Source organism: Populus trichocarpa, chromosome 8 (genome assembly GCF_000002775.5).
Source record: "Populus trichocarpa isolate Nisqually-1 chromosome 8, P.trichocarpa_v4.1, whole genome shotgun sequence".
Lineage (NCBI taxonomy): Eukaryota > Viridiplantae > Streptophyta > Magnoliopsida > Malpighiales > Salicaceae > Populus > Populus trichocarpa.
Genome location: NC_037292.2, coordinates 4,882,035 through 4,896,355, shown reverse-complemented (window position 1 = coordinate 4,896,355; position 14,321 = coordinate 4,882,035). Strand labels below are relative to the sequence as shown.

General features: G+C 33.6%; 2 protein-coding genes across 5 annotated transcripts; one reads left to right on the top strand and one right to left on the bottom strand.

Moving 5' to 3' along the window:
- Nucleotides 1-38: 38 nt before the first annotated feature.
- On the bottom strand, nt 39-3,124 carry LOC127905625 (calmodulin-like protein 5). The gene is made up of 2 exons (XM_052454964.1): nt 2,756-3,124; nt 39-168 (listed from the first exon to the last, which is right to left on the bottom strand). Exons 1-2 carry the CDS (start codon nt 3,035-3,037, stop codon nt 160-162), a joined length of 291 nt encoding a protein of 96 aa, XP_052310924.1. The 5' UTR covers nt 3,038-3,124; the 3' UTR covers nt 39-159.
- Nucleotides 3,125-10,297: 7,173 nt separating this feature from the next.
- On the top strand, nt 10,298-13,438 carry LOC7495475 (probably inactive leucine-rich repeat receptor-like protein kinase At5g48380). Of its 4 annotated transcripts, none has more exons than XM_024606565.2 (4): nt 10,298-10,667; nt 10,792-10,845; nt 11,399-12,041; nt 12,202-13,438. In XM_024606565.2, the coding sequence occupies exons 1-4, from the start codon at nt 10,420-10,422 to the stop codon at nt 13,219-13,221; spliced, it is 1,965 nt and encodes a 654-aa protein (XP_024462333.2). In that variant the 5' UTR covers nt 10,298-10,419; the 3' UTR covers nt 13,222-13,438. The 4 variants fall into 4 exon arrangements, with proteins under 4 accessions (XP_024462333.2, XP_024462331.2, XP_052310949.1 ...); XM_024606563.2 differs by having other exon boundaries at nt 11,054-12,041; XM_052454989.1 differs by having other exon boundaries at nt 10,298-10,845.
- The last annotated feature ends 883 nt before the right edge of the window (nt 13,439-14,321 follow it).

Genomic DNA, 14,321 nt, shown 5'->3' with positions numbered 1-14,321 from the left:
TCTTCACACACAGGGAGAACCATCTCTTCTAAAAAAGATACAGAAAATAAGTTTTATTTATTTATTTATTTTTTCCCCAATTGATGCCACGGCAAACCACACACATATATGCAATTGCATGCACGGTGGCACAACCTTGCTTAATTACATTTTAAAGCTTTAAGTAACCTTGTACCCAAGACGATAAGCATATTTGATGAGATCATCCAACTCATCCTTGTCTACAAGCCCATCGTGGTTGGCATCGGCATGGTGGAGCCCACGGGCGGCTCTAAAGGCAGGGATAAGCGCACCAAGACGACTGAAGGCATGCTTTAGCTCTTTCTTGCTGAGAAGACCGTCCTTATTGATATCGGACTGCATGAAAATTGCCCTCAACTGCTCTTCAGTTAGCTGAGAAACAAGTGGTTTGGGCAGGCGTCGTTTAGGTTCCTTGGCATCAAACTCCATGGTCCCGATGGAATTATAAGAGATTAGCTTAATTTGAACGTAAGAGATGTTTTCACGCTACGATTTTTGCAAGTTTGAAAGCAAGGCTCATGTGTATATATATACATGTCTCGAGTAATCAATCAATCAATTCAATAGTACAGTCCATGCACACCGACTTATCTCCATGCAATATTCCATATAAAAAAATGCTCTACTTTAAACAAATAATGCGTGCAGCTTTATGGATATGTTCTGATCTTTACTTATCTTTGACCCCTTTGTTTTGGACCACATATACACTTCTATACATTTCCATATTCCTGTTCGTGTCTAAACCTATGGGAGAGATGCAAGCTTAAGGCCTACAATTAGTTAATTAGAGGAAATAAGTGAAGACGAGTCCGAAGCTTTGAACTCAGCTAATGAGGAAGTTAAGGTTATTGAAAGCTAGCAGAGGTCCCGGCGTAAAGAAATTGTAATCATGAGTTTCAAAATAAAAAAAATCAAATAAAAACCATAGAGATCATACATAATTCTTAAAGATATAAAAAACATATTTTATAAGAAATAAGTCTTAAAGAAGTTAAGGTTATTGAAAGCCTTTCCATCACCTCAGGCCTGCCACCAGAAACACAAGCTTTAATGAGAGTAATGGAGAGGAGAGGAGAGGAGAGGAGAGGAGAGGAGAGAGATATTATCATACCTGTTAGTGGCACGCCGATCTGAACCATCTAACTCTACACAAGCAACTGCAATTACAGGCATTACATTAATCCATACAAACAGGAAACAAGTTAATATTGAGTAGAGAAAAACGCATGTTTCCATTCAGGAAATGTTACTGACCTTGTTTAAAAGCCGCTCGACAACCTACCCCCTTCTTTTCCACGAGTTATCGTCAAAGCATCCACCTATATAAAACAAAATGAATCAGTTGCAAAGTACGTACAACAAACTTAATGGATCTCAGATTACCCAGAAGAACACATGCAATGTTCAGAAAGCCTCGTCAGCCAGAAAACCAACTGTGAGTACTTTACAGGTCATTAAATTTGAATCTCACAAATTAAAGTCAAATAGATCAAAGAGGAAAGAACAGTACAAACATGGAGTACTTTGGAATTTCCAATGTACACAAAATTCAGAGTTCACTAGAGTAAGGAAAATGCCAAATATTTCAGTCTTCTATCTTTCCAATATAGATATCCATCATATCAAATTAAATAACTGGAAACTGATGAATACAAAGAACACGAGAGCCACAAACCTCATCAAAGAAGATTGTGCATGGCAAGCACGACAGAACAATGTCCGAACTGCCAGTTCACTTTCTCCAACATGCTTATTCAGAAGTTCAGGACCCTAACAAATCATGGGACTGGTCATCATTAATGCTTTCATTGCTTTTACAAGTTGAGCGCTTCTAAATAATTTTTTCTTTCAGTTTGATCCAATGCCAATTTTTGTATGTCTTCAGTATATATTTAGGCGAGTCTGAATACTGAATAGAACTTACATTAATTTCTAGGGACTGATTTGTCAATTTATAAATGTACAGAAAAATGATTTTTCAATTTTATTCATTTTTTTTCTAAGATATATGGTTTTGTTTTGGCTCAACAGTAATGGTGGGCATTATCCTTCCTCATTTAATTTGGTTATGAGTTATGAAAAGCTGTAAATTTCTTATAACTTTCTTAGTTTAGATGTGGAAACATCTTTGAATGGATTGGAAGAATGGAGTATTTTCAGTGTGCAAAAAACTAGTTTAAAAATACAATTAATTGGTTGTAATTAGAAAAACAAGGGTCGAAGAACACTTTGATTGCTTTTAATTAATTCATCTAGCATGTTTTGAATATTTGAGAGAAATAATTACTTAATTAATTAACAAAAACACTTATTTTTTTAAGTCAAATATTCGTGTATATTTCATAATTTTATATAAGCATAGGGATATTTCATCTGTTAAATTGCATGGAGAGGAAACGAATCGATGAATATTTGCATTTTTCTTCTTCTTAATTTAGTTCTCAATTGAAAAAGATCAATATGAGGCATCGTTCTTGAATAAATGAGTTTACTTCCTGCAAAGGTAAAAGGGCCGGAGCTCCAGGTTCAGAATATATATATAATAATAAAACACCCATCCTGCTGTTGGATTGATCTTTGATCACATAGAGGGAGAACCATCTCTTCTAAAAAAGACACAGAAAATAAGTTTTTATTTTCCCAATTGATGCCACGGCAAACCACACACATATATGCAATTGCATGCACAGTGGCACAACCTGCTTAATTACATTTTAAAGCTCTAAGCAACCTTGTACCCGAGACGATAAGCATATTTGATGAGATCATCCAACTCATCCTTGTCTACAACCCCATCGTGGTTGGCATCGGCATGGTGGAGCCCACGGGCGGCTCTAAAGGCGGGGATAAATGCACCCAGACGACCGAAGGCTTGCTTTAGCTCTTTCTTGCTGAGAACACCGTCCTTGTTGATATCGGACTCCATGAAAATTGCCCTCAACTGCTCTTTAGTTAGCTGAGAAACAGGTAGTTTAGGCTCGCGTGGTTTATATTTCCTGACTTCAAACCCCATGGTCTCGATGGAATAATAAGAGATTAGCTTAATTTGAATGTAAGAGATGTTTTCACGCTACGATTTTGCAAGTTTGAAAGCAAGGCTCATATATATATATATACATGTCTCGAGCAATCAATCTATCAATCAATCAATTCAATAGTACAGTCCATGCACACCGACTTTTCTCCATGCAATATTCCATATAAAAAAATGCTCTACTTTAGACAAATAATGCGTGCAGCTTTACGGATATATATGTTCTGATCTTTGCTTATCTTTGATCCTTTTATTTTGAACCACATATATACACTTCTATATATTTCCATATTCCTGTTCATGTCTAAACCTATGGGAGAGATGCAAGCTTAAGGCCTACAATTAGTTAATTAGAGGAAATAAGTGAAGACGAGTCCGAAACTTTGACTCAGCTAATGAGGACGCGGTGGAAATATATATACATATCATTTTCTAATTAATCCGAATTTGACCATATCTATCCTTAAAACCTCTTCAAGTTACAACATCAACTAATTAAACCCTTCAAGTACTTCCATAAGTTCTCATTAATATTAACACAATCATTACAATTAATCAAGCATCTCCCTCTTTTTGTGTCCCGAGAGCAAAGAACATGGCTACGTTGTGTCTTCATTCTCTGCTGTTTGACCTTTTCTTGATCCTCGTAAGTTCACACATTAACATATCATCCACCGAAACAAGTTATAATGTGCTAACTTGGACTCCACACAAGCCTTCCTTGATGCTTGGACTGCTGCATGTGGCTCTACCAATTCAAACAATGATTTGCATATATACCTAAAGGAAGGTATTAATTTGCTTGGCTCAGTTTCCTTTGAAGGTCATAACTACACAAGTCCTGATATTACTTTAAGGATTGATGGCACCAGATTGATCATGAGGATTATCGCATACTTGATCCCCAAGAGGTGTAGCGTGATGGTAAAAGATTCGAGATCTGCACAGCAGGTCTCGAGTTCGAGTCAGGGCGTGCACCTCTTGTAAGAGCCTGGAACAGTCGAGGTTTTACTCGCTCACCTGGACCCACAAAGTACGCTTTCCAGGTGGTGGGGGTTTCCTCGAATTAAAAAAAAAAAAGTTATCGCATACTTGGTCAAGCCAATGATTGGCTTAGCTTTGAACGTGTTAGTGGTGTCTCAATTGTTGGCGGCGCTCTTGATGCTAAAGGATCATCCTTGTGGGGTTTCAAAGCCAAATGCAACAATTGTCCTGCTGGAGCTACGGTATTCTTTACATTGTTGCTCAATTTAATATCCAGTCTAAGTAAGCACTTGTAACTCGGGATTTGATTCCTTGACCAGGTTAATCTTGATTTGTTGAAATGTTAAGAATCTGTTTTTGTTTTTTTTTCCTTATATATTCAGCCTGTGGGTTCAATTGAAGATCTTGAGAGAAGAAGATTAGTTTGCTTGACAAAGGGTACTATGAACTGGATTTGTTATAGATTTTTTCATCAAATATCCCATTGGGAGATATGATTCACCGACTGCGTTTCACAACGTTAATTTATGTTTCCTCGGGCTATCAGATGACGTTACGAGAAGATTTAGGGTTAAACAAAAGATATGGAGTTAATTTGTTGTTTAGTTGTTCATCAGCATCTCGTGGCTGTAGTTTAGTGGTAAGAATTCCACGTTGTGGCCGTGGAGACCTGGGCTCGAATCCCAGCAGCCTCATCCGGTTCAATATGGAGCTTTCCAAGGCTGTTGTTAATTTGGACCCTGTGAATTTTTTTTTATAATTAGTGGTGTAATGAAAAATAATTTTTTAAAATTTATTAAAAGAATAAAAATTAAATATAATAGATAAAAAAAATTAAAGGGAATGAAATTAAAAAAATTATTTTAAATAAAATAAATAGAAATTAAAAAAATAAAGACGATCATACAAATTCAATTAAAAAAATGATATTTAGAAAAAAAAATAATAAAAAATATAAAGAGCAAAGTTGATGTAAAAATCAAATTTCAAGTGATAAAATTAAAAAAAATTAAATAAAATATATAGTAATTAAAAAATTTAAGATCAAATTTAATATAATTAATAAATAATAAAATATTTTTTATTTTTTAGCAATTTTTAAAAAGTATTTTCAACCAAAAAAATATTTTCTTCAAAACCAAGCAGATTTTCTTTTAATAAAAAGTTTATAATGACAAAAAAAAAAAATTTAAGAAATAATTTCCTGAACAAAGTGCGCAATTGAGAAGAATCCAGCAATATGATATTCTTCTCTCACGTCATGTGAGTCTTCTTGGTACGCTAATATTCTTATTTGTTTAACAAATAACGAGATCACATGTCCGTGCGCTGCCGCGAGCTTATAAAATAAATGCACTTGATAATGTTATAATTGTGAACCAGCGCTATATAAGTAATAGAAATTAAAGGTATGATGGAGCAAATATTTCATGACGAAAAAAAAGTTGTGTTGGCGATCCAAAACTTAGAGACTGAACATAATGATTTATAGCAATTTACAGTGTTTTGTGATGAAAGATACAGTGCTTTCGCCACATGATTTAGCTTTTCAGTTAATAAAAAGAAAAAAAATTACAAAGCTAAATTCTCTACCAACTTAATATTAAAAAAAAAACCAACAAAGATAATTTTGGAAGGAAAAAAACCAATGAGAAAAAACGTTGTAGCAATTGACAATGTTTTGTGAGGAAAATTATAACACTTTTTCCAATAAAATAAAATAAAAAACATTTAGAGAAATATTGTAACAATCAACAGTGTTTTGTGAGAAAAACTACAACGCTTTCCTCATATGATTTAGTTTTATTATAATTATAATTCTTAACCAACTCAATATTAAAAAAAAATCGACAAAGATAATTTTGGAAAAAATCATAAAAAAATCACATGGAAAAACACTGCAACAATTCACAGTGTTTTAAAGAAGAAAAATTACAAAGTTAAATTCTTAATCAGCTCAATATTAAAAAAAAATCGATAGACACAATTTTATAAAAAAAAATAACAAAACAAACACCAAAAAAAGGGAAAAAAAAATCATGTTGGAAACACTGTAGCAATTCACAGTGTTTTGTGATGAAAGCTACAGTGCTTCCCCACATGATTTAGCCTTATTTGTAATGACTTGTAATTGTAATTCACAAACAACTCAATATTTAAAAAATAAAATTAAAAAGGATAATTTGAAAAAAATTAAAAAAAATACCATATGGGAAAAAACACTGTAGCAATGGATAGTAATTTTTAAAAAAGTTATAGTGCTTTCTTCACATATTGTAACTGTAATTTTTAACCAGCTCAATATTAAAAAATAAAATAAAATAAAGATAATTTTGGAGGAAAAAAAACTATGCGGAGAAACATTGTAGAAATCAACAATGTTTTAAAGAAAAAAATTACAAAACCAAATTCTCAATCAGCTCAATATTAAAAAAAAATCAACAAATATAATTTTGAAAAATAAAGAAATAAAATAGAAAAACTAAGTGGAAAAACATCGCATCAATCCACAGTATTTAAAAATAAAATAAAATTACAAAGCAAAAATTTTAACCAGGTCAATATTTAAAAGGTAAAATCAACAAAAATAATTTTGGAAAAAAAATAAATGAAAAAAAAGAAAAAATAAGAAAGTTGAAAAAAAATAATTTTGCAAAAAAAAGAAAAAAAAGAAAAAAGGAAAAACTTAGAAAAAAAAAGAAGAAGAAAAACATTGTGGATTACTGTTGTAATCCACATGGTTTTGTGTGTGGGGGAACAGTGAATCCCCCACACGGTTTAGTATATTAGTTAATTAACTATAATTCTCTCTTATAATTATTAAGGTTGTTGCGTTATTTTGCATAAACTAATTACACGTGGCTGATTTGCTTAACAGGAAGAAGACAATTTGCGCATGGCAACGCGAAAGCAAACGTTGAATATTTGACTACTTTTTTTCGAGGGGAAAAAAGCAACTGCTGAGTTTGTTTTATTTTTTCCTCCAACAAGTAACTGAAGAGAAAAGAAACTTGTTTTGTTGCATGTAACTATGTATCCTTTTCATTTAAAACCTTCACCTCATGGAATTCTTATTGATTATTTCCTGATATTGATGTATTTACCCTTAGAGATTCAATGGAAGTGGAAGTTTCCTCGCAGGCATGCCAGGTTTTACTGCTCATGCAGGATTCTATGAGGTCTGCTGCCCTAGGAAAGGGGACAAATTAAGTCTATCCTGCCGCTTCTGGCGTACGTTGTTAGCCACGCTTGCTAAGTTGCACGGCTGCTATGTAGTTGGAAGTGCTGGAACAGGCCAAGAGGACGTCGATTTCTTTTACTGTGTTATATGGATCGTCTTATCATCCATTAATGATTCTGCTAAGTTGCTAGTGTTACATAAATGGTAGCTGCTACTAGAGCAGCTGATACAAGAAAGAAATCTTGAAAGTGAAATATTAGGCTGACATTTTCAGGAAGAAGCTCGGATTTGATCAAAGAGGAACCTGACCTGAATGCAGCTTTGAAAAGGCCAGAACTGATCAGCAGCAAGCTTTTCAAAGTACGTACAAGCAAGAAAGATATACAGCATAATTTGCTGCTTGTCACGTAAGTGGTTACTTCTAACATGGGCATTTCCCTCAATGCTCGATCTAAAGTCTAAAACCCCTCGACGAACGTCATGGGATGGCCTTAATTACCTTATTTGCTTGCTTAATTGACAATCATTCACGCCTTCATGATGTGGCTTTTTCAGTGAATAACAGTCCGTCTCTGTTCGCGCAATAAAAGATGATCCTTCGTCTTTTACAGCAATATTTCGCTTCCTTGTCACGCCATTGTTCTGCCATTATACTTTGGTTGCTGATACAAACTAGAGCCTTTCAGCAAAATGCCAATTGAATATGCATGGCGATTAATTAGCAGACTCCTCCAAATTAATTTCATGCATGATTTTCAATTTTTTTTTTGTTACAGGTGCGTTTGTTGGGTTTCTGAATATCATGCACGCACCGAAAATTATAAAATAAAATTATTTGGGAGTTTCCAAAATCTCATTAGACAAATTTAGAGTTGGATAGAAATTTATTATCTAAAGATCTGATTTTCTTTGATATTAAATAATTTTTTAAAATCTAAATTATTATAAATCACGAGTCATCCAATCCATGTTATTAAACTTTTTTAAAAAAGAGTGGTTCACATAGAATTAACAGCAAAAGTAAAAAAAATAAATTTACAAGGCAAATCATAGTTATTCCAAATAAGATTTTAAATATGTAAATTACCGATATGATTAAGGCTAATAATTGGTCTGTATTTTAATTATATGATTGTTTTTTTAAATGTGGTCCGCATAGTAAATAATAATTAAAAAAATTTACTAGGCAAATCATAGCTATAATATATAATTAAAATACAAACCAATTAAAATATTTTTGATAAAATCAAAAATGTTGATTATACTATTAAAATTGAATATTTATATTCCTTAAATTTTATATTGTATATTTATATATTGACTTTCATGTTAAAGAACCACTTAGATCCATTGAGTTTTATATTTTTAGGTGGACCAATTAAGTTGCAAACTTGATTAGTACATGAAGTCCATGGCTTTAAGTTATTTTTTAAAATAAATATCATATATTACAAGTAATTGACATACTTATCAATTATAAACAACATGTCATTCACAATTTTCATTAGAGATTTTTATTTTATTGATAAATAACATGTCTTAACAAATTTATAGAGATTTTATGTTTTTTAAGGTTTAGCCTAAACATCCAATATTTTAGCTTTGAGAATTTATTTTATCTGAATGTAGTGTTCTAAGAGATGTAGAAAATTCAATTCTTTTTTAAATAATCTTTGAAATATTTGGTCAAATATTAACTACCTCGATCGATCAAATTAAAATTTCTTTTTCCTTCTTCTTTTCTTTACACAATGTATTAGTTAACATATTGGTTAATTGTATTTTAAAAAACTAAAAAAATCATTGGCTTATTAAGTCGTGGAGCCATGAAAAAATTCAATAAAAAATATAAACAAATCCATTATTTATTTTACATCTTAAGTAACTCCTAATATAACAATAAAAGTAAGACTTGTAGGCATATTAACTCATTAATTTTCATTAAAATAGTATCAGAAAAAACACTTGTTATTTGTTGATTATCAGAAGTTGGTAAGTGATACTCTCCAATTATATATTTCATAAATAATCTTGATACATATCCATACCACCATTTAATGAATATATTATTATTTTTTAGTAAATATACATTTATATACTTAATTATGATATTATCGATAAATAAACAATTCAATTGATTAAAAAATAATTTAATACATTTAATTTTGAAAATTGAAAAATAAAGAGGCAGACCGCCAACCATTAACAAGGAAAAAAATAGATAAAGAAAAACACGAAAGGAAAGAGAAAAGGATTTGTAGTTTGTTTATAAAAACAATTGACCCGGAACAAGCAGCTGAAGTGTAGTCAACGCCACATCTCCAATACCAGAACGTGGAGGACCAAGTAATAAAAATTCCTGTGGACTAATTGTTATTTAATAATCAATATCATAATCACATTATAAAATAAAATAAAATAATTAAATTTATTAGAAAAATATCAAGTTCATGTCCAGTCAGAAAATGTTGGTTGATGGTGGCACATAAATTGTATAGTTAAAAATATTTTTCCAAGATTACTGCTGTTTGTTTTTAGGAAAAAACTGTGTTTTATGATTTCTTGAGATTTTATTTTTTTATTTTTAAATTATTTTGATACGTTGATATCAAAAATAATTTTAAAAAATAAAAAATATATTATTTTTATTTATTTCTAAATAAAAAATATTTTTAAAAAAATTATTACCGCACCCTTAAATACTATTTAATCTTAACAAATTTCAATTTTCATGAAATAAAAGGCTCCTCCAGTTTGTCAGATGGATACATTGAAAAATCAACTTAAAATAGAGATTGGATCTAAAATATAATAATAAATAAGGATAATATTAGTGATTATTTGTTAAAGTATTTTTATATAAATATATATTAAAATAATATTTTTATTTTTAATATAAAATATCAAAACAACAAAAAAAAAAGTTATTTTGAAAAACGCGGCAATTAAATGCCATCGGGTTATCATTGGTGTGAATATGAAAAGGTTGGCCCAAGAGTCAACCTGTGCTCAGTGTGAACCCAGCAACGAAATTTGTTGTGAGATTAATGAATGTGAAAATGAAACGAATGGCTTAACTGAAGGAGAAAGACTCAGTGAACACAAATATTGCCTGATCAGAGGGAGTTCACAGCTTCTCATTAACACAAGCCATTGTTTTTGCGTGACTTGGAGGAGAGATCATGACCAACCCATCATGCAAGCAAGCAATCAACAAAAGAAACTATGGTTGTGTTATGTTATGTATATTTTATGTTCTCTTTCCAAGTCAAACAGTCAATTCATTACCAGTAGTGTAATCAGACCACACAGTTTCCACAGACCACACTTTTTTTTCTTTAATTCTTACACAACAGTTGCTGTGTGTCATTGGGTTGCTGAGAAAAGTTGGAAAGCAAGAAAGACTTGCGCACAAGAGAAAGTCTTCCATGAAAGAAAAACACGGTGTTTCCTGCCACTTTCTTTTGTTCAAATCAACTCAATCCAACCCCTTCTCTACGTTTTAAGTGCAATAATAGTGCCCCTTCTCTTCATTTATATTCTCATTTTTCTTGCATTTCTGTTGCAGTATGGTGACTACTTGTATGCTTCACACTTCCATTTCATCGTCGTCGTCATCTGGGTATGTCTCAAATCTTGTTTTCCTTCAGTGCGTCCTGGGATAAATGAATTTGGGGTTTTAGTTGGTTTGTTTAAGACTTGAGGTTGTTTATTTATTGACTTGTTTTTTTTTTTGAAGTTCCATATTGTTCTGGTGGATTACGAGTTAAACTGGTTTTTTTTTTTTTTTTTGGTTTAAGAATTTGACTTTCTTTCCTGGGTTTATGCAGATAAGGTTTGACTCTTGTGGATTGAGTGTTTTCTTTAGTGGTCCAATTTAGTGAAAACCCTTCTCTTTGTAGATTTTCTTTTTGGATTTTAGATAGAAAGTTTGGGGATTTGTTCTTGTTGTTCTTTTCCTTGCTAATGGCATTGAGTGAGAAAAATCCTATGGTTGCTGCCCATATTTTGGTTTGGATGGTTTTGGTGTTGCTGAGTAGTAGAATAACTTTGATTGATGCTACTGCTACTGATATAGAGTGCTTGAAATCCATCAAAGACTCTCTTGTGGACCCTTATAACTACTTGAACACTACATGGGATTTCAACAACAATACTGAAGGCTTCTTATGTAGATTTATGGGTGTTGAATGCTGGCACCCAGATGAGAACAGAGTTCTAAACATCCGCCTTTCAGACTTGAGTCTTAAAGGTCAGTTCCCCCTCGGCATCCAGAAGTGCACAAGCTTGACTGGCTTGGATCTTTCGCGCAACAAGCTATTTGGCTCTATCCCTGCGAATATTTCAAAGTTGCTTCCGTATGTTACAAACCTTGATCTCTCATTCAACAATTTTTCGGGTGGAATTCCACTTAATCTTGCAAATTGTAGTTTCTTGAATGATCTCAAACTTGACAACAACCGGCTAACAGGCAACATCCCACTGGAATTTGGCCTGCTTGATCGGATCAAGATATTTACTGTTACCAACAATCTTCTATCAGGGCCGATCCCCAATTTTATCCATAGTAACATCCCTGTTGATAGCTTTGCAAATAATCTGGACCTCTGTGGAAAGCCATTGAAACTGTGTCCAGGTGTCCAGAGGAAATCCCATGTTGGAGTAATTGCTGCAGCAGCCGCTGGTGGGATAACATTTACATCAATTATCTGTGGTATCTTTCTGTACTATTTGTCTCGGGGAGTAGCTAAGAGGAAGGCAGATGATCCTGAAGGTAACAGATGGGCAAAGAGCATTAAGGGAACCAAAGGCATCAAGGCAAGTTATCTAACTCATCTTGTCAATTGGGTATAATGTATTTTGGCTGGCATAGGAATTGAATTTCTGTTCTTTTTTCTGGTTATGTTAACTTATCAATGATATCATTTTTTATTTGACACAACAAAATATCTAACAGCAAGCTTTCTGTTATCAATAGGTTTCAATGTTTGAGAAGTCGGTTTCAAAAATGAGATTGAGTGATCTCATGAAGGCAACTAGCGACTTCAGCAATAACAACATCATTGGAGCAGGAAGAACAGGACCAATGTACAAGGCAGTGTTTTCAGAAGGTTGCTTCCTTATGGTTAAGAGATTGCAAGACTCTCAGCGTTTGGAGAAAGAGTTTGTATCTGAGATGAACACACTGGGGAATGTAAAACACCGTAATTTAGTCCCACTGCTGGGTTTTTGTGTGGCAAAGAAGGAGAGATTTTTGGTGTATAAATTCATCGAAAATGGGACCCTTTATGATAAACTACATCCACTGGAGCCGGAGATCAGGAACATGGATTGGCCCCTAAGGCTCAAAATTGCAATTGGAACAGCTAGAGGTTTGGCATGGCTTCATCATAACTGCAATCCACGAATTATCCACAGGAACATAAGCTCCAAGTGCATACTCTTGGATGGTGATTTTGAGCCGAAGTTATCTGATTTTGGCCTTGCTAGACTCATGAACCCAATCGACACACATTTGAGCACTTTTGTCAATGGGGAGTTTGGGGACTTGGGTTATGTTGCTCCTGAATATCTACGGACCCTTGTTGCAACACCAAAGGGGGATGTTTATAGCTTTGGTGTAGTTCTCCTGGAGTTAATTACTGGTGAAAAACCCACTCATGTTGCTAATGCCCCTGAAAGCTTCAAGGGAAGTTTAGTGGAGTGGATCAAACAACTGTCACATGGTCCTCTTCTTCATACTGCCATTGACAAACCTTTGCCTGGAAATGGTTACGATCATGAACTCAACCAATTTCTTAAAGTTGCTTGCAACTGTGTGGTTGAGAATGCAAAGGAGAGACCAACAATGTTTGAGGTTCATCAGCTCCTCAGGGCTATTGGGGAGAGATATCATTTCACAACTGACGATGATATTATGTTGCCATCTGATACAGGTGACACTGCTTTCCCAGATGAACTAATCGTTGCCACCGAAGTAACAAAGGAAGTTGAATGAAGAACAGAGGTGTTAAGCTTGATAGATAAGAGTTTGAGGCCATAGATTCGCACCCGCCCAAATATATTTTACGTTATAGCTTTAATTATATAGCATAGTGTGAATTTTGTTTCTGTATTTATAACATTTGAAGCATCTACAATGGTTGAAACGCCAACTGTATGTATTCTGCTCTCCTATTATCATAAAATGTGGCTCATCGCACATCTTACATTTACCATTTCCATGTTGGGTATTGAGAGTCGGTAAATGAACTCCCGTACTTAGCTGGGGAGTTCGTCTGTATGCCTTCCGGTTTCCCTTTTTTTCTCTCCTTAAAAGTGATGTGACAGAAGCGCAACTACATTGCAACGGTAATTTCAAGAAACCAAGTATCGTTGCCTGGCATGGACCAAAAAATGCAGAATAAGTAGATCCTTGTCGCCGTGAAGAAGAGTAATATCATCCTCTGCATCTGTATCGAGCTTGAAAAGATTACTTACCTTCGCTTTGACTCAAACTGAAATATGAGATTTGAAAAACAATGAGATGACAGCTGAATTTATAAGCAGTATGATAGCCTGATAATAGGAGATCAGACTGATTAGAGAAAATCATTTCAACACAGAAATTCTTGAAATGGTCAAAACAAGGGTGAAAGGGGAAACGAAGACAAAATTGAAAGCAATGTCCTAAACTGTCATCGTCACATTTTCTACGGAGCCTCATCTTGGAGGCAAAGCTTCAAAACCTCCTTGAAAGTATCTTATCGGCAGGACAAATTGACCATGTCTAATCCATCCTTCTCTCTCGACATTCCTGTCCCTAGGCGGAAAGATTTAACTTCTTGTTGCATAACTCTGCAGGAAAAATTCTTCATTGTAATAAAACATGCGACCCAACCCGGGCTTCTTCTTAAGCAAACCTTTCGATAAGAGAATTGAATATCAGAGGACCTGGAATCATTCTCTTCTTCAAACTCATCCCATGGACACTTGGATGACTGGCAATATTAGACGACTCCCAACCCATTTCGTTGACAAAAAAAATCCATTGTAGCCACAATTTTATTTTTCAGATAAACTCATTAACGAGGGGGTCCGTCTTTAAAAGCTGCAAGA